This window comes from Arvicola amphibius, chromosome 12 (genome assembly GCF_903992535.2).
Source record: "Arvicola amphibius chromosome 12, mArvAmp1.2, whole genome shotgun sequence".
Classification (NCBI taxonomy): domain Eukaryota; kingdom Metazoa; phylum Chordata; class Mammalia; order Rodentia; family Cricetidae; genus Arvicola; species Arvicola amphibius.
In genome coordinates, this window is record NC_052058.2 from 152818366 (window position 1) to 152837104 (window position 18739).

General features: G+C 51.1%; 1 protein-coding gene across 2 annotated transcripts in view; it reads right to left on the reverse strand.

Moving 5' to 3' along the window:
• The window catches only part of Homer2 (homer scaffold protein 2), an 87460-nt gene extending 69025 nt beyond the window's left edge, over positions 1-18435 (reverse strand). For both annotated transcript variants that reach the window (XM_038313764.1, XM_038313763.1), the window contains exon 1: positions 18290-18435. In XM_038313764.1, coding sequence (XP_038169692.1) covers positions 18290-18294 — 5 coding nt within the window. In that variant the 5' untranslated portion in view covers positions 18295-18435. The remainder of the gene's footprint in view (positions 1-18289) is intronic.
• Between the last annotated feature and the right edge of the window lie 304 nt (positions 18436-18739).

Below are 18739 nucleotides of genomic sequence, written 5' to 3' on the forward strand. Positions count from 1 at the left end.
GGGAAGAGAGCTGTGTCATCGTCTGATCTGGGCGGATGGAGTCAGGCGACTGACTGACTCACATCGGGGCAAATCTGTACCTTCCACCCCTGCTTCCTTAAAGTGCTGTGGCCACAACTCCCTGAAGGTACATCCGGGCCTTATCCTTCAGATCCCTAGGGTAAGCTGGACTCTTGAAAGGCTTCTTTCCCTTTCTTGTGGGACCGTGAAAGTCTTACACAATATGAACTGTAGAGTGGCGTGCCTCTGAGAACAACACAGAAACCACCACTTCCATCCTGTGCCTTGGCTGTGTGACTTGAATCAAATGGCTTGACTTCTCTCAGCTCCAATTTCTTTATTTTTGAAACATGAAGCTTGGATGAAATGAGTGATCAAGAAAGACTAGATCTCTTGGCCCGGCAGAACTCCCTCTTCCACAGACGGCCACCCCACGTCTGTATACCATATCATTCTGTGGCCCGAAAGGCAAAGCCCGTGAAGTCACAGAATGGGCAGGCAGCCAAGAAATGATGGGCTGATCCCAAAATGTCACCATTGCCAGTGAAGAAAGGGGAAAATAAGTAGCCTTCTCCTTTCCTCAAAGATTCTCCAGAAATTTCCATAGAGTATGTGGGGAAGCCAGTGCCCATATAGCAGTGGTAGGGAAGACAAGGACCTTGTCTGAGGCCACAGTCACCTCGCATGGCCAGCCCTCGGCAGTAGAGAAGCAGATGAGACCAGACAAGGGGTCACTGGGCTGACACAGCTGATCCCTCTCGGAGGACGCTCTTGTGGTAACATGTGCCACCTCCCCCTCTTCTGTGACATTTCCACAGTTGTACCAATTTTGCCAAATGCTTAGCAGGCAGCATTTGAAGCTGATTGATTTTTTTTTTTTTTTTTTGCGACCTCCATAGGTCCCCCAGCTGGTTTTACCCTTGAGAGAGAGGCTCCTGGGGCCCACAGTGTGACCAGCCTGGCTTGATGCCGCCACTCTCAGTGTTCTCCGTTTAATTATTTAAGACCACAAGGCATTGTTTTCTTCATGGGGCAGGGCTCGTAGAGCATTTAAAATTCATGGGGGAAGCCAAAGAGTAGCTTTTTTTAGATCCCTCCCTTGAAGCAAATGATATGTCTTTCAGTCAGGCCTCAATTCCAGCTTTCCAGAATATTCTTCCCTTGATAAAGCACGCCTGCTTAAAGAGGAAAAAGAAAGGAAGGAAGGAAGGAAAAAGGAAGAAAACAAAAACCAAGCCAGGTACAGGGTAGCTGAGCAGGCCTGTGATCCCAGCACTTGAGACCGGGGCAGGAGGACTACAGCAAGTTCAAGGCCAGCCTGAGATGTACCGCAAAACCCTATGTCAAAAGCCAGCAAACAAAACAACAACAACAAAGCAGAACAGAACAAAAAAACCTACCAAAAATTGGGGGGTGGGGGTGGGAATAGCAGAAAAATCTGAAGAGGCAGCATGAAAAAGCCAATGTATTAAGCAGTTTGGTCCCAGGGGAGCCACCTTTAAATTTAGCAAAACAGATTCTGTTGGTGCCAAAGTAAGGGAGTTTTCTCCCTCCCCGTCACTGGGAATACAGAGTGCCAGGTGTTAGGGTGGGTGGGGTAGTGTGCTGACTCCAGGCTTTGTGATCTCCAGATCACAAGAGAGCCTGGAAGCTGGGTGGCTGAGGTCACAAAATGGTGGACTCTAACACCTAAAGACGATATATAAAACACCTCCCACTGCAGAGGAGGAAGCTGAGGGCCACGGGCACTGGGGTCCTAAGTCCTAAACACTGGCTAAGGCAGGATTTAACAGCTGTCTTCGGGAAGGAAATGGGCTGGAGTCCGCAATTACTGTGCCTTAGCCGCATACCTGGGAGTCTAAGGGCTCTGTAGCTGCTGGCAGGGCTCAGCCCTCCGTCTCCTGGGGACCAGGAACAACTGGCCACACTCAAGCTTGCTTATTCCTCCCCACAAGAAGCTATAGACAGAGCCTCTGCCAGCATCACAGGCCACCTACTTCTGCCATCTGCCTGGGCAGACCCATGGTAACAGATGATCTCGGGTTCCTTGACTGGTCGCAGGGAACCAAACAGGTACTCTTCCCGCTGACCTACACCCCACCAGCTGGCTAAGTACAGAGCCAGGCCCTTGCCCCTCGGGAGCTATGAAGAGAAAGCCCTCTCCTGCCCCTATCCTCACCCCTGGGTCCAAGGGTTGAGGTTCCTTTCTTTAGGTCATATATGCCCAAGTTCTTTAAGCAGGGTCAATCTCTTTTGGGGTCACGGACCCTTTGGAAATAGGTAAAAAACTCTGGCACATCTATATCTACAACTTCTGTTAGAGGGGGAGTCCCAGACTCCACACTGAGAACCCCTTTTCTCATCAAAGTCCAGGAACTTCATAGAAGAGGCCACGGAAAGACTGAAAGAGCCCAAGTTTTAGCCACTGTGTTCATGAACTCCTAACAGCCGTGGGTGCCTACACAAGACTCACACGCGATCAAGCCAGTCAATATTCTAGCGCGGAGGAGGAAGGGGTTCTCAAGTCCCCCACCCTTAACCGAGGCGTGAGCCACTGTCAGCTGAGGGCTTCTGAGAGAGGGACCATCAGTTTTAAGGGTGTGGCCCCTGGGAGTTTGGCCCCACACCCAGGAGCACACGGGCAGCACAAACTGAACTCGATGAGTGATTTAATAAAAACAGCAAAAGGCATGAGGCTGGGGTGGATCTGGGAAGAGTGAGAGAGAGGAACAGGGCCGGGACTAATATGACTGAAATACAGTGTATGAAGTTTCAAAGAATTAAATATATTAAAACATTGAAAAAGAGCCCTTCTCATATACAAAATAGATTTTTGAAGACATGAAAATAGAAGGGGACCTATTTGGATAGAGTGGGGAACAAGAGGAGCCGGGGGACAGGAGGGCAAAGGGGGCTGAATACGGTCAAAGTGCCTCACACACATACGTGAAAATGTCACAGCGGAACTCATGATTTTATACAAGTAATATGTGCTAGCAATTAATAAAAAAGTTATTCACACATATTTATCTGAGTAGACAAGGGAAAGGCTATCATAGAAGAAATCAGAATTATAAAGGGGGAAAAAAGCCTTTTATGGAACCCTCGCATCCAGGCCCAACACAGCTGTTGCCACTTTAAACCAGAGTTGGAAGGACTACCCTACAAGACCCTGCCGAGATGGGCCCACTAACGTTCTTCCTGGAAGGAGGAAGGGGCCCTGGGCCTGGCCTTCCTAGAGAACATACAAATGGATCTCTAAGTGCTGAAGTGGGAAGTGCTTTCTTCAGCGATGGAGCTGCCAGTAGGTTACCCACTTCCTGTAGGTAGCCCCCACCCACCCTCCTGTAGGTAACCCCGACAGAGTTCACTGGCTCCCCAAGCTAGACTTTGGTGGAACTGTTTCTTCAGTCCATCAATGATGATCTAGGATGGACGGACGTTTGTTCATCCCCCCTGGAAAAGTCACATAACAGAACCCTTCTCTTGAAGCATTCCCGTAGAACATACGCCGAGACCCTCTCACATTCTGCTTCTCAAGACAACCCTTCCACCATCTGCATTTGGATGGCTGCCCTTGGGCACCTGCCCAGAGCTAAAATGTAACATTGCTTGCTCCCTCCTTTCTTAGAATTCCTTCACTTTAGCTAAAGCCTTACCCACCTTTTGGGGCAACCACCTACTAAGATGAATCAGGTCTCTGGGTGCCCCCAGGTCTCTCTCTCACACAAAAGCCCTGTCTCGGGTTCACGCCCCACCCCAGGGAGAACCCAGTGGAGCTACTGGTCACCCATCACCCAAGATCCCACGGCTTTATGAATTCCAAGTCTGGGTGGGTCTTCCTTTAATCTCCAAAGACCACATGGGCTCTGTGAAAACAGCAAAATTCGGTCAGCACCGGCTGTCCCTGCTCAAATACCCCCTCCCCTTCACCCCTTAACTAAACCCAGATGACTGAGGACAATCCCCGCCAAACACACAAGCTGCTCTGTCCCCTCTACACGAGCACACAGATCACAAATGGAGGCAGCTGGTGCCCTTGCAGCTCACTCCAAGCCCTGGGAGGCCAGGCCATCCCAGGCACCAGCTTCCTATGCTCCTGATCAAGAACTCCAGCTTCTCCCCCCAATCTTGTCATGTCGCCCTCACAGAAGACCCAACTACACTGTACCAGGTCCCTTGGTCCCTCCATGGCAGTGCCTCCTTCCTCATGCTCCTTCGGTGACCTTTGCCCACAGCCACACGCGGGACCCACCTTGGACTCCTCGTGACCCATCCTTCTAACCCATTCAAATTTTCCCATCTCGCAAGACTCTCCAATCCAGACTTAAGCCCTCTCCGTCAGCCACGACCTAGCTTCACAGTCTTCATTGGACAGCCCACACCCACCTGTAGTCCATCACTGTTACAGCCCTAGGAGAAACCCTGCTTCCCAATCTGGGGCACCCTGACCTAATGTAGGCAGCCCACACCCAAGCCACTGGGCAAACAGGGTGGATGAGTTTCACTTCAAATTCATGTTCTCTGACCTCAAACTGTCAGTCTCCAACGGCTCACAGGCTTGTGTTTCTTTGGTGGGCGTGCCGTCCATCCCAGACAAACCTCTCATCCTCCCCTTCAGCTGCCTACCCTTCTCCACCCCCTCCCCGCTCAGACCTGGGACGCCTGTACCTTCCCACCACACCCAAGCCTCACAATGGCCTCCTGTTTCAGAGAAAGACGTCCCCCTTGCTTCTCCGAGGGACAGCCCTTCCCTGTGGCTCTGAACCGAGTTTCTCGTCTTGTCAAGGATGAGACTTCTCTGTTTCCTGCCTTCTCCCATAGCAGCCATTCAATTCCACAGCCACGCTCACTCCTGGTCCTCCCATATGGTCCTTCCTGCTTCCCATGGGCCTTCCAACCCACCTGGCTCCTCGCCCTGCCTTGACACTGACTTACGCCAGGACACCAGCAGCCACCACACCACCTCCCGGGAGCTCGTTTCCCTCCCCAGCTAGCCACCCCTCCTCCATCCTCTTTGCTAGCTCCTTCTATCTGGCCACCCAATAAAGGATGGGTGCTCCAGGCTCATCCCTGCCCACTCCTTCAGTGACACTGTCCAGGCTTTTCTGCCAACGTCCCTGCTGAGCCGGGTCTCATAACCAACGGCTTCCTTCTCAAAGAGAGCACACTGGTATGTGACTGGCCCTTCTCGCCTCCCTCCTAATGGTTCCTCTTCTAGGATCCTCCAGCAGCATACGCCAAAGTCCTTGACTTCCTCTCTCTTCTTGACCCTGTACGTCATGTCCTCCTGTGACATTCTAACTTCTAACAGGCCACGTACGGAAACCGCTGCGACGCGGTGTGCTAGCCTCGGCATTCACTCTGACCTTACAGAGTCTCCCTGCTTTAAGTTTTGCCCCTTCCAACTCATTTTCTACAGAGTGCCACTGCCATTGCCTTGGAGCCTAACAAGGATCTTGTCATAACCCTTCAGTATCACTCAGCTTTTCACAGACAGACAGACAGACAGACACACACACAGACCCAGAGAGAGAGAGATTAGCTGATTGACAGATGATTAGACAAGTCAGTTCTCTCCTTCCCTCAGGTGGGTTTTGAGGATTGAACTTGGGTCGTCAGGCTTGACAGCAAGTGCCTTTACCCACTGAGCCATCTTGCCAGCCTTGCTGAGGCTTGTTCAGTCTCCTCATACCCGTGTCCCTGCCACTTCCCACAGTCACATCTGATTTGGGCCTGGACTGCTTCTTCCTCCAACCCCTACCTGGGGCCCTTCCCTCCCTTGCTGAGTTCCTTCCAGGATGATCTGCTGCCAGTTTTTCAAGCATTCAGGACCACTCTCTCCACTCTGGGTCTGTGCCCTGGCTTCTCCTTCCACCAGGACACTGGTTCCCCGCTTTGCATGCAAGGCAACGTCAGAGGCGCAGCTCCCATGCACCACCGTTTCGGAGTCAGTCTCAGCCTCCACGCCTTTCCCTCTGAGGACAACTTGCAGAGACTTTTACTGATGGGTTCATTTATAGGGTTGATTTCTTGGAGGTGGAAGAGTTTGCTCATAGGAGCAAGCAGAGTCTGTCTCGCTCACTAAGACGCAAATAGCAGGGGATGGGGTGGGTGTCTGTTTTACTCACCAACGATTCCATGTGGAATAGTATTTTGGACTTGGTGGATTAAAATACATATTAAAATTTTAGCTTCATCTGTCTCTTCTTTTTTTAATGTAATATTAGAAAATATTTAATTACCAATGTGGCCGTAATTGTTTCCAGTACAGAGTACTGGTTCGATTATGGCACTGGTGGCATGACTTCAAATGATAATGACATGTTTTATGTGGTAAACAACACAGAGGGGCACAAGATGCTGCAGGGTACAGAGAGGACAGGTAGGCTGGGCTAGGTGACAACACTGGACATGTCAAACTAATGAGGCTGGATCCGGGGTCGTCACTGCTCAGCAAACGCCTCCTGAGTAGCTTATGTCAAGTATCCACACATGTGCGATCTAAGGCCATCATTGGGGTGACAGAGGAGAAAGTGTGTTAACATGGCCACACAGGACCACGGGAAGGGCATGCTGTCTAGACAGTCCCATCTGCTCACGGCTCAGTACTCCCGTCTCCACGTTCTCGTCCCCATACCCAGAGAACGGGAATTACCTGAAGAAACAAGGGCTTCTTGTTCTGTTTCTCCATCCTTCTCAACCAGGGGCTTCTGAGCGGGCTGAGGGACAGCAGTGTGGGGAGATCACCGGTCCATCTCCCGTGGGACGGGCGCTAAGTCACACAGTGGGGGAGAGCAGAACCCCCACAGCCACGCCCACACTGACCATGCTCTCAGCTAACCCTTCAAGTCTGTACATTAACGTTCAGTCCCTCCCGGAGATTATCCGCTCCCGTGGAGCAAGAAAATCCACTTCTCCCAGAGGTTAATAAACTTACAGATCTCATTACTCACAGGGGTCATGCTGGTGAGAATTTTAATGCATTTTTTAAAGAGAAAGTCTGGAAGGATATTAACAACGGAACAATGTTACTGTAAGATGCAAGGGCAGAGAGGTCACCCAGAGGATGGAGCAGGTCTCCTTTCTCACGAGTCCCCCTCCTATGGACTGCAAAGCACTCAGGATCTGGTCAGAGTAGCCGCTGTCACTGACCACGGGACCTAGGGCTGCCCCTGCTGCTACACCCAGATCTCTTAGTGCACTGGCAAGCTGCCTAGCTGTGGCTACCTTTAAAACAATCTTGACTCTTCAAGAGTCCCCGGAAGGCTGGTGATAAATCTGTATTTGCTTTAGCTAACTCCCTGCCCCAATCCATTACAGCATGCGATCAATTCATTCCCTTTCTCCTTGATCTAGCCCCTGGCTCCAGATAATCCTAAATTTGCGCTGAAAGGGAACAATCCGCACATCAAGTCCCCTCCTCCTTCCGCCAGTGTAATAATCCTAGGGATGGACGTGCAGCTCCGTGGCGGAGCCCTTACCAACACGTGTGAGGCCCAGACTTCCATTTCCAGCACTGCAAAACAAGCAAGTGGATAAACCAGAGGGCTGCAGTACACACCTGCTCTGAAGTTCTTTCTGAGTCTCTTCTGGAGGCTCCACTCCTCCTCCATCCTGTTTCTGCCTCCAACCTCACTGCCTCGTTCTCTAACTTCTCCAAACGCCCCTTTGCTTTGCTCTCTACCTCTTGCAGAACAAAGCTTCCTCGGACCCCAACTCGTCCTCACTCTCACCTCTGTCTGCATTTACCCTCCCCTCCCTTCCCGACAGTCACCCCTTAAGTGAGTTTCTGCTGTGCTATCCCACGGAGCTGAACCTGCTCTCAAATCCATCATGGCCCTGATACCCCCACCGCCACAATATTTACAGTAGCCATCTTCTGGGTCCCAACATCCTCTACGCTTCAGGAAGTCCCTGGTCTTGTTGAGGACGATTCACATAAGAGCCTTATCTCCCATGGCTTCTCCAACCAGCCTTTCATCTCGGTCTCGTTCCCTTCATTCCTTGTGATTCCTCAAGTGTTATCTCTACCTCTAGATGGGTGGTCAATCCATCTCAGGCGACGGCTCCTGAGACAGTGTGTGACTCGATTCCAATTGCTGAGTTTGCACTTCTAGAGGGCCATACGTGGAAATTCACCTCCTCGACACTAAACTCCTCCGGGAAAGCCGCCTTTCCCCCCTCTTCTGGGCCTAGCCTGAGCCAGGGTCACCACCATCAGCCACAAACCCTAGAAACAGCCGCAGTGCTGACAACTCAATCGACATCCCTCATATTCCAGCAATTCCATCATGAGGATGCTGGCCTCCAGAAACTGCACCCAGAGAACGTGAACTTTATTCTCTAACAAGATTACGCTTGATTTCCCAACTCAGCCACTTCCTGGCTAAGAGCTTGAACAGGCTACTGAACCTCCCAAACCCAGTTTCAACTATGAAAGGCGAGCCTCTCTCGAGAATGAAATGAGATGTGAGAGTACGGACACCAGAGTCTCAGATAGTGTGCTTAGCTGAGTCCAGATTAAACAAGTCCATAAGAAAGAGCCCCTTCCCCATCCCCGTGAGATCCCCGCAGGCGTGTCTATTGGCCTGTGCGGACTCCATCCCAAGGTTCTCACAGTACCCTGCACGGTGTCTGCTCTCACCTCCTCCTGCCTGGACCGTGGCTCTTTTCTGTAAGGTAGTGGCCCTCAACCTGTGAGTCACAACCCCTTTGGGGTCAAATGACCCTTTCACAGGGGTTGCCCAAGGTCATTGGAAAACACAGGTATTTACATTACAACCCATAACACTAACAAAACTACAGTTATGAAGTAGCAACGAAAATAACTGTGCAGTTGGGGGTCACCACAACATGAGGAGCTGTACTAAAGGGTCACTAGCATGAGGAAGGTTGAGAACCATCGCTGTAAGGTCTCTTTTTTTTCTAATCTCCTAACTCTCCGTGCCACCCTTCATTACTGTCTCTAGAATAATTTCCCTAAAATAATTATTCTTCCCTTTGAAATGGCAACCATTCCCCCACCGCCCGCAGACTGAAGTCCAATGGCAGCAAGTGTCTGCCCTGCACCCACGGCCGCTGCTTCATCTCCAGCCAATGCGCCCACTGCCCGGGTCAGGCCTCACTCTGGTAGCAGGATTAACTGCTCCCTGACATCCCCACCAGTTAACAGGTGAAGGACAGTGGGTTTGAGACTCTGGTGTAGCTCAGCGAGATGAGATGGGAGGAGGGGAGGAGAGAGGGGCTTCTTACAGAGATAAGATGACTCGGTCATGCTCACACAGCAGCCGGGAGCCCAGAGTTTGATCTATTCGCTCATACCCATTCTAGCTCCACTGAGGACACACTTATCAGCAGGTGAAACAGCCACACCTAGCTTGAGTCCACCAGGAGGAGGCAGAGGCCACTTCTTCACATCATCTGAGCTAAATTATGCCTCGGTGCCACCATCACCAACAGCTCCTAGCCCTGCCCCTTGGAACAACCTGGCTGGCACAGGCGGCATCCCTTTTCCCATGAGGCCCTTCTCGGTTACCCTTCTCTCCCAGGACGGCAGAAGCCAAAGCAACCCTCTATTCTCCACTTATCTGAACAACTCCAATTAAGCACTTTCCCAATTAAAGATCTCAGAAGGGCTCCAAATCATAAGCAGTGAGTCTGCAATGTTCCTCACTAATTAGGTCCCCGTGGACAGCCCTGCCCCATGACCCAGACAGGATACCCCAGGCTACTGAAGGCTTGGCTGGCCTCAGCTATTCTCATGAGGGATCCAGACCCAGGCTTCCCCAGGCAGGGCAAACAGCAGAGGCTGCCTGTGCCCCCCACGCCAGCACAGTGGGAAGCCAGGATCAATAGTCCTCCTTGGCCAGGAGGCACCCACATACCAAATGGTTTCTTAAGGCAGAGAGTCCATGATCTCTAAATTCTCTGAGGAATATTGAGACTAGCAAGTTTATGAATAAAAATGTTGAAAAAAATCTCTTTAGTCTTTGACAAATGTCTAAATGTGTTCCCCACAAGCTAATTTGAAATATAATTTAAATAATTTCTACCAGGATGATACCATATGACTAACGGCACCTTGGTGGCAGAAGTACCAGAGACTTCATCTTGCTTTCAAAGAGGCTCCCATCCTGCCTCTTCCCACACGGAACACACCCTGTTAGGAGCCTGGTGCATGACGCCAGCTCTCACCTCCAAACCTATAAATACACCGGGGGCCGCCCGCACACCCAATACCTAGAAGATGCGGGAACACAGCAGGGCTTGAGAGGCCGGGGAACTGAAACCAGCACTCCAAGCTTTCCACCCCAGCTCCTCACCTTGCAGCTCTTTGCTCGGTTCGTTAAGAAAATGTGACTCTCAACACCCACAAGATCAGGGCCTGTATACCAGGGGCTTGTGTTCCGCGAGTCCCTTCTCTCTACTGTAAATACGCCGTGTGGATGCTGTTTGCTTCCCATGAGACAAAGCTGAGGGACGCTCTTGTCTTCTCAAATGAAAGGTCTCTGTGTCTACCCCACTGGCCAAGGAGAAGTTTTAGAAGCTGCAGGCCGAGGAGACACTGCTGAGTTTACACGGGTGTTCACTCGAGTGTATTCTGTCGTGTTGGAAATTGTACCCAGGGCCTTGCGCATGTGAGGCAAGTATTCTACCACTGAGCTACATATCCCCAGTCCTGGTGCTTTTTTAATGAAAAGAAAAGTCTTAAAATTAAGAAAGGAATATACTGTCCTTCCTGCATGCACACACCTGTCAACCCTTTCCTTACAGGAATTTCCTCTGAAGAGATAGAAGGACAATGGTCCTTTGAAACACAGAAAGGTTCCTAAGTGGGACAGGATGCTTTTGCTCATGAGGAGACTTAGGGCAGAATTACGCTGCCTCGCATTTCTAAACAGGGAGGTGTGCTGGGTCTCAGTCCACCACCCGCCCTTAGCAACGATGAGAAGTCCTTACCGTCCTCATCACGGTTCACTCCAGAGCAGTGACTTCACCCAGAACCGCACAGGCTCCCAAATCACCCGGTGCTAATTGTGATCTTGGTCTCCTCTGCCAGTTTTTTTTTTTTTTTTTCCTTCAGTAATTCACTTAGAGCCAAGAACTGCCTTTAGGAATTCTCAAAAAGTCCTTTTAAAAAAATACTCTGCCTTGTTCTTAGCAGGTTTACAAAAACATATCAGATTTGTCAAAATGACCACTTAGAATTAGGTGTAGACGTAAATGATGACGAGTTCTGATAATTACTGGCAGGAGAAGATGGCCCCTCAAGACATTTTGTTGTTGTTGTTGTAAAAATTGTGCTACAAAACAGACATATAGAGTGATTTCATCTTGTTAAAAATATGTTTCCCTTTGTAGACATACATCTAGACACTCAGTCACACACACAGGGAAGAGAGTCTGCAAAGATAGATACCCAAGTGCTGAAGAAGGCTCTTCCTAAGACGTGGGACGCAAACTCACTTTCACTTCCTTCCTCAAACTGTTCTTTAGTACGAGCATGCAGTGTTTTTATAATTAGAAAAAAAAGCAAAGCTATTTTCATTTTGTTTAAAAACAACAACAACAAACCAAACAGGAGAAAGGGTGGAGGCAACATAAGGATGGGGCCGTAAACCATGCCAGAGTATTGTTAGAGGGTTGTGGGCTCGGCCCAGAGGGTAAAGTGCTTGTTGCAGAAGCAATAAGAACCTGAGTTCAGATTCCAACACCCACTTAGAAGCTGGGTGTAGTGTTACAGCTACAATGTGGATCCCAGGGGCTCACTGGCATGGTGAGTTCTGGATTCAGTGAGAGACCCTGTCTCAAAACACAAAAGAGAAAGTCAGAGACAGACACACACAGAGAGAGATAGAGACAGACAGACACACACAGAGACAGACACCACAGGCACACAGAGATGGACACAGAGACAGACAGACACACAGGCAGTCACAGGCATATACACAGAGAGAGACAGACACACACACACAGAAACAGTCACAGGCACACAGAGACAGACAGGCATACACAGAGAGACAGACACACACACATACACAGAGACAGACAGTCACAGTCACAGAGACAGGTAGACACAGTCACAGACACACACACACACAGAGACAGTCACAGGCACACAGAGATGGACACACACAGAGACAGACAGACACACACAGAGTCACAGGCATATACACAGAGAGACAGACACACACAGAGAGAGACAGTCATAGGCACACAGAGACAGACAAGCATACACAGAAAGAGACAGACGCACACACACAGAGACAGTCACAGGCACACAGAGACAGGCATACAGACAGAGACACACACACATACACAGAGACAGACACATACAGAGACACTCAATGCCAATCTTTTGTCTCCCTTCACAGGTGTGTAGACACTGAACAGTGCACACATGTGCGCACACACACACTCTAGGAGCTAAGAAGAACAATTATAAATGCGCTCTGATGGGTGTGCCAAGGGTGACCACACACTTGATGCCAAGTTACTCCAGAGGCATTACAGAAAAGAGACATGGTAATGTCTACAAACCAGAGTCCATTAAGAAAAGCAAGCCACCTACTCTGTTCCAAGTCCTTCTTCAGGGGACTGTGCACAGGCTACTCATGGGACCTTGGCCAGTCCTAACAACCAGCAAGGTTAAGAATGGCAAGAGGCTTACAATATGAATGATGATATCTCCCCAAATAGAAATGACCCTAGACACTCTGCCCAGCCCCTGCTACCCTCCACCTCCACACCACTTGGCCTTCTTCACTGCTCACTGACATGCTGGGCATGCTCCTGCCTCAGGACCTTTGCACTTGCTTTTGACTCTGCCAAGAACACTCTCCCCTCAAATATCTTCTGTGGCATGCTTTTCTTCCTGTAGGCCTGGGAGCCGCCTTCATAGTGAGGCCTTCCAGCTGGTTATCTGAAATCTACTCTGCCTCAGCACCTTGGAACCCATTCCCTTGTTTTTTAAGGTTGTCGAATAAGTTGAATTTTATAAAACAAAACAAAAACAATCCAAAGAGAATGTTGTTTCATACCTGTATACCTGTTCAGCTGATATCTATGTATCTGGTATCTAGTCCCTTCCCAACTTTGTGGCTTTTTCCAGTGCAGACACTGAGGGGGACCGCTTTTCAACTGAACCAGCGTGATCCTAACTGACAGAACCAGCGTGATCCTAACTGACAACAGCCTTTGGGTACCTCTTCAGTGTGACATCTTCCCTAGATTCCCCAAATGTACATATGGCCATCCCACCATCACCTTTTATACCCTTCAGATGGGAGCATCTTGTTTCCAGCACAGAATTAAAAACAAAGCAAATACCTGTACATGTGGCTTATCTCCCCTTTAAAAGACATAAACCCCAGAGGCAGAAATTAACCATGGGCCTGCTCATCCCTGGGTCCCCAATAGCATTGGGCAACCGCCTCACAGATGAAGGATTCGAATTAACCTTGGTGAAGCTGAATAACAACAACAAAAACTGGACCAGGAGAAGGCAAACTCATTTTTAAATGTGTAAATATTTACTTCATGTGATGGGTGCTTTGTCTGCACGCGTGTCTATGCACCACGTGTAGACCTGGTACCCGAGGAGGCCAGAAGAGGGTGCTGGACTGACGGTTGTGAGCCATCCTGTGGGCACTAGGAAGTAAGTTTGTGTCCTCTGGAAGAGCAGCCAGTGCTCTCAACCACTGAGCCAAGTTTCCGGTCCCTTAAAGACTGACTCTGTTTCAGTTAGCTAAAAGCCCAGAGGAAAGCCCTGTGACTTGTAAGAGAACACAGGGTGGCTCTGAGGTGGGGAAGAATACCAGAAGTTAGGCAGTATAGAGCACAGGAAGCTGTATCAGATCACCAAGGCTATGGCCTTCATCCACTACAAGTAATTGAGGCTCAAGAGAACAAGCGCAAAATGCAGGCGGGCCAGGAACACAGTGGATCTTACAGTAAACACTGACAGAATCAGCTAGGAGTCCACAGCTGACAAGTGGCCTCTTATAGACAGTAAGGCTAATTCACAGCTCCAATGCTTGGGTGACGGCGCACAGCCTGAAAATGAACCCGCATCACCATAAAAGCAGAATGCCCGCTTGGGCGTTAAAACAAAACCGGATCCAAATGGGATCCCTTTCTCTCTTGGTCCTGGGACTCCCCACTCAAGAAAAGAATATAGGAGGTGATCCAACAAAAAAAAAAAAGCATCGTAACTTTCAGGCTGGCATCCAAGCAAGGCTCCCACCATGCAAATGGTAACTCGACCTTAAACAGGCCTACGAGGTCAGTCAGTGTACCCACGTTGGGGTGCAATGGTGAAAAGGTAAGCTCTATCATTGTGCAATGATTGGAGGATGATGGGGTACAGATGAGTCAACTTAACCTGAATGGCCACAGGTGTGCGAAGGCGAGGGGCTGTGGGCTACACAGGTGAGGCTGCGTGAGTTACGGGAACCAGCGTTCTGGTTGTGGTGGCTGAAAAGGCTCATCCTGGGGTCCAAGTGTGAAGGAAGGGGAGAGGGTGTCTGCGAAGCCAGAGTAGTTAGGGGGATTTCAGGTACCCACAGCCCCCAGGAAAAGGGATTAGCACATTCCCAGCACTGCGAGAGTCCTCCAGGACAATGTTGAGCTCCTACACTAATGCTGAGGGGAGGTTAAGAAAGAAAGAGGACCTCAGGAAAACTGGGAGGAGAGAGATGGAGGTGTTCTTCCCAAAGGGGGGCCAGGAATCTCCAGAATGTATGAAGTGGCACCGTGAGTGACTGGTGACGCTGGAGATAAGGCAGAGCCCCCCTGCCTTTGTCTGCTGGAGGGTGTTTGGACAAGAGAGTGAGAAGATCTGATTTGCAGTCTTAAAAGCCAGTCCCCTCGGCTCCCAGGAAAAGAATGAATTGACAGTAACCCAGTGCAGAAGATGGTTGTGGGCTGAAAAGCTTATCCATCCAAGAAGGAGGCAATGGTGGCCAGGACAAGAGTCGGCGCTATGGTTACCGGAGAGTGGGCATGCTCCAGATGAACCTGGGAAGTAGAACTCACAGGGCCAATGGCAACTCACAGGATATGGGATGGGGTGAACCAAGGGTGACAGCAAATTATCAGAAAGGCAGCGGGGCCACCGATCAGGGTGGGAGGATGAAGGGAAGCTGGGAACTCGAGGCAACGGCAAGGGCTCCAAGGATGGATGAATTAGAAGCACCAAGAACGGCCTGTGGTGGAAATAAAATGTAGGGTTGACAGCAGACAGGCAGTCATACTTCAAGCCATGTGGGCAGGGAGGGTAAACCGAGAAATCGGATAAGACCAGGGAAGAGAGGATCGGCAGAGACAGAGAGACAGGAACCGGGACAAGCTCCACAGCATCCCACCAAGGAGTGAGAACAAAGACAGGGTGTGAGGCTGTGGCCTCAGACGAACTGGGAGGGAGCAGATTCAAGGGGGTTGAGGGGTGGGAAGAGACAGGGCAGGGTCTATGCGGAGGGAAAGGCAGAAGCCAGGCTAGAGCATGGAAATCAAACAAACGGTAGGAAGGGAAAATGAACGGAGACTGAGAGTTTGTCCGATCGATATCCTCAGAAGGACAAGGAAGTGGAACAGAAGCAGGACAGGCACCACAGGACAGGCACACAGGATGGGGACGGGACAGGGATAGGGAGTAAAGCCAAACTGTGCTGCCCAATATGGCAGCCGCTAGCTCCATGTGGCTATGTAATAAAGCCAGGTCCTGAAACACACTAGGTGTATCTCAAGTGCCCAGGAGCCTCAAGTGGCTGATGGCTGCCGTAACTGACCATAGAGATTAGCACATTCCCAGCACTGCAGAGAGTTCTATCTGACAGTGCTGAACTGGACCACGCTCCTATACTGATGCTGGGGGACATTAAGAAGGCAGTCCTGGGAAGGAGGAAGGGGATGGGCGGAGTCTACACCAGTAGAGAGCCCTTGGACAGCAAGAAAGACTGGCCTTTCCGCAAACAGGCAGGAGAAGCCTGGCTGTTTCATTCTTGCTGTTGGCCAGGCAGGAAGACGGAGGTCTATAGCCTTGGTCTATGGCTGCTACTTTGTCTGTGAAAGGGGAGACAAGGAGTATATAAGGAACCGGATGTTTGTAAGCAGCCTGTACAAAGTAGTCGCCTCAGGGAATGCTAGCACCAACCCTGGAGATATCAGATACTTAATGCTGAACACTTCACAAAAGTGAAAGGGCAGTAGACACCTGAGGGGAAATGCAGCCTCAGCGGAGAAAGTGAAGTTGGATGGCAGGCTGGTTTTCTTGTTTCCTTCTGTCTTTGCCAGGTCTCTCCTATAGAGCCCCCAACGGGGCTCTGACAAGAACCACAGCCAGGTCGGTCTGCTACAGGCTGCTCTTATTGGCTCTTCCTTTCCATCCCACACAACTCTCAGAAAGGATGGCAGTAGTCCTGGTTTTTTATTAAAATGGCTCCCTCCATCCACCTCCTCTGTCTGAACCCTTTATCCAGCCTTTAGCGCCATCTCAATTTACCATTATGGCTTGCACAGTCTCATAAACTACAGAGGAAAATATATTTTAAAATGGCAGGGAGAGGTAAGAGCTACACATCAGCTATTAGCTACAAGGATGAGTAATACATATTTATTGAGTGATGTTAAAATTACATGAAAGACATGTTCGGTGTTTAAACAAAATGCCCAAGCTACTCCTCCCTGTTTTTTCCAAAAACAACACACACAAAAAAATATTTTCTGGTATTTTCTTTAAGCTTTTGTGAGTAAACATTTTCATTTTCCACAGACATATTTTTAACCACAGAGTTTCAATATTTGTTTTTGATATGCAAGTGTGCTCGGCTGGGTTTTTGTCAGCTGAGGGGGAGGGGCGGGGGAAAGTGTTAAAATTACCAGGTCCTTTTATCTTCCATCTTGAGACCTACATTGCTAACTCCCTCCCAAAGATTTAGTTTTTAAGTATGAAATCTGAGAGCCTCAAAGGTTCCCCACTGCTCAGAGATCAGCTCTTTCATATCTGCAGAGAGACGGCTGAAAAATGTTACCAAAATCTGCCTCCCAGCTAGGGTAGACGTTGTCTATCACCGCCCCCCCACACCCACCGCAGTTGCTCAACATGTTAAATCTCTTGGATAGGCATCAATATTCCTAAGCAAAGTTCCGCTGGGCCCCTCTGTCCCCCGTGTTCCTGTTGGCCACAGTCAAGTTCACTCATGCTTGCCCCCACTCCCTCGGAAACTCTACCTGCCCCGGGAAAAAGCCACTCCAGAGACTTGCCGGGAGCAAGGCATTGGAAAGCTGCTGACCTATAGGGACTGGTCAGGCCACCGGGGCAATCTCGCCTCTTTCCACTGTACCCATGCCTTCCCATCCCCAAAGGGAAGCAAGTTCTCTAGACCTATACAGCAGAAGCAACTGGGTCCCACGAAGGGCTGTTTGAAGAACTCTGTGCTCAGCAGCAGGGGACAGAGATTCAAGACCTCTGGTTCACTCAGCCATCCTCATGGCCCCTGTCAGGCAGCGTGGCCTGGCTTCTGCCGATGAGCAACCACCACGCACTAGTTTCTCCCCTTTTACAAAGGCAGCAGCTGTGCAAGCTGGAAGAAGACGCCCAACTACTTGGGCCTCAGTTTCCTCAGGTGGAGAGCAAGCACTCTAATCATTCCCTGCACGGAGAAACACCGTGAGCGTGCGCTCACATTGGTGAGCAGAGGTAAGCAGTTACTGTGTTATTAGCACCGTGGCTCCTGACTCACAGCGCCTGCTGCTCAGAGAGACGCCGAAGAGAAATCAATCGTGCTTTTAAAATTACTTTATATACTCAGAAACATTAGTCACTTCAACCGAGTATTTCAACTTCCCTCCCAAGCATCTGGAGCCTCACCTAGGTTCCTTCGAGATTTTCACTATCCTCAGCCATCTCAACGCTGACTGCAAGTCCACTCTCCCTACACCGAAGGGTTATTATTGGGTGTGTTTCCTTTCCAGGAAAACTTCGATTTCCCTGTCGCTGGCATTAAATGCAGCCGTGAAGACAGCAAGCTGCTTTTCACAGTCCCAGACCCAGGCCCTGGAGTTGGTCGCGCCAGGGGCAAGGAGACCACAGAATGGCTGAAGCGCCGAGCCCAGCCCGGGTGCGGGTCCCCGCCAGGTGTCCCCGCGCCCGGCTGGCTGAGAGGGGAAGGTCCGTGGGTTCCCGGCGCAAAGTCCGCGCCCAGGCCGGGGGACACCCCCGAGCTCCCGCCGCAGCACGCCACCGGCGGCCCGGAGCCCCTCGCGGGCTCCCCGCGAGCTCACTCACCCCATCTCCGGCGCTGCTCCTGCGGCCGCTCCGACGGGGCCCCTGGCGTTCGCTCTCCGGCCGCTCGGCAGCTGCTCCCCGCGCGGCACATGCGGCGGCCCGAGTGCGCCCGGCTCAGCCCCGGCGCCGCTCCATTCGGCCGGCTGCGCGGCTCTTCTGCCGGTGTCGGGGCCGCCGCCAGGCGCAGGCGGCCGGGAGGGCGGGGGCTGGGCGGCCGCGCTCGGGCGGAGCCGCCGGTGCCTCCCGCCCGCTCCTTACGTAACCTCGTGGCCCCCGGGCCGCCGCCGCCACCGCCCGCCTGGAGCCGGGGGCGCGGCAACGCGTGCAGCGCCCCCCCCTCCCGGCCCCCACCACCGTGCGCGCGCTGCCGCGCAGTCGCCGCTTCTTCCCGCAGCCCCCTCCTCTCCTGGGTCGACCCCGCACCCGCGCGCCGTGCCAGGCTTGGCGCTG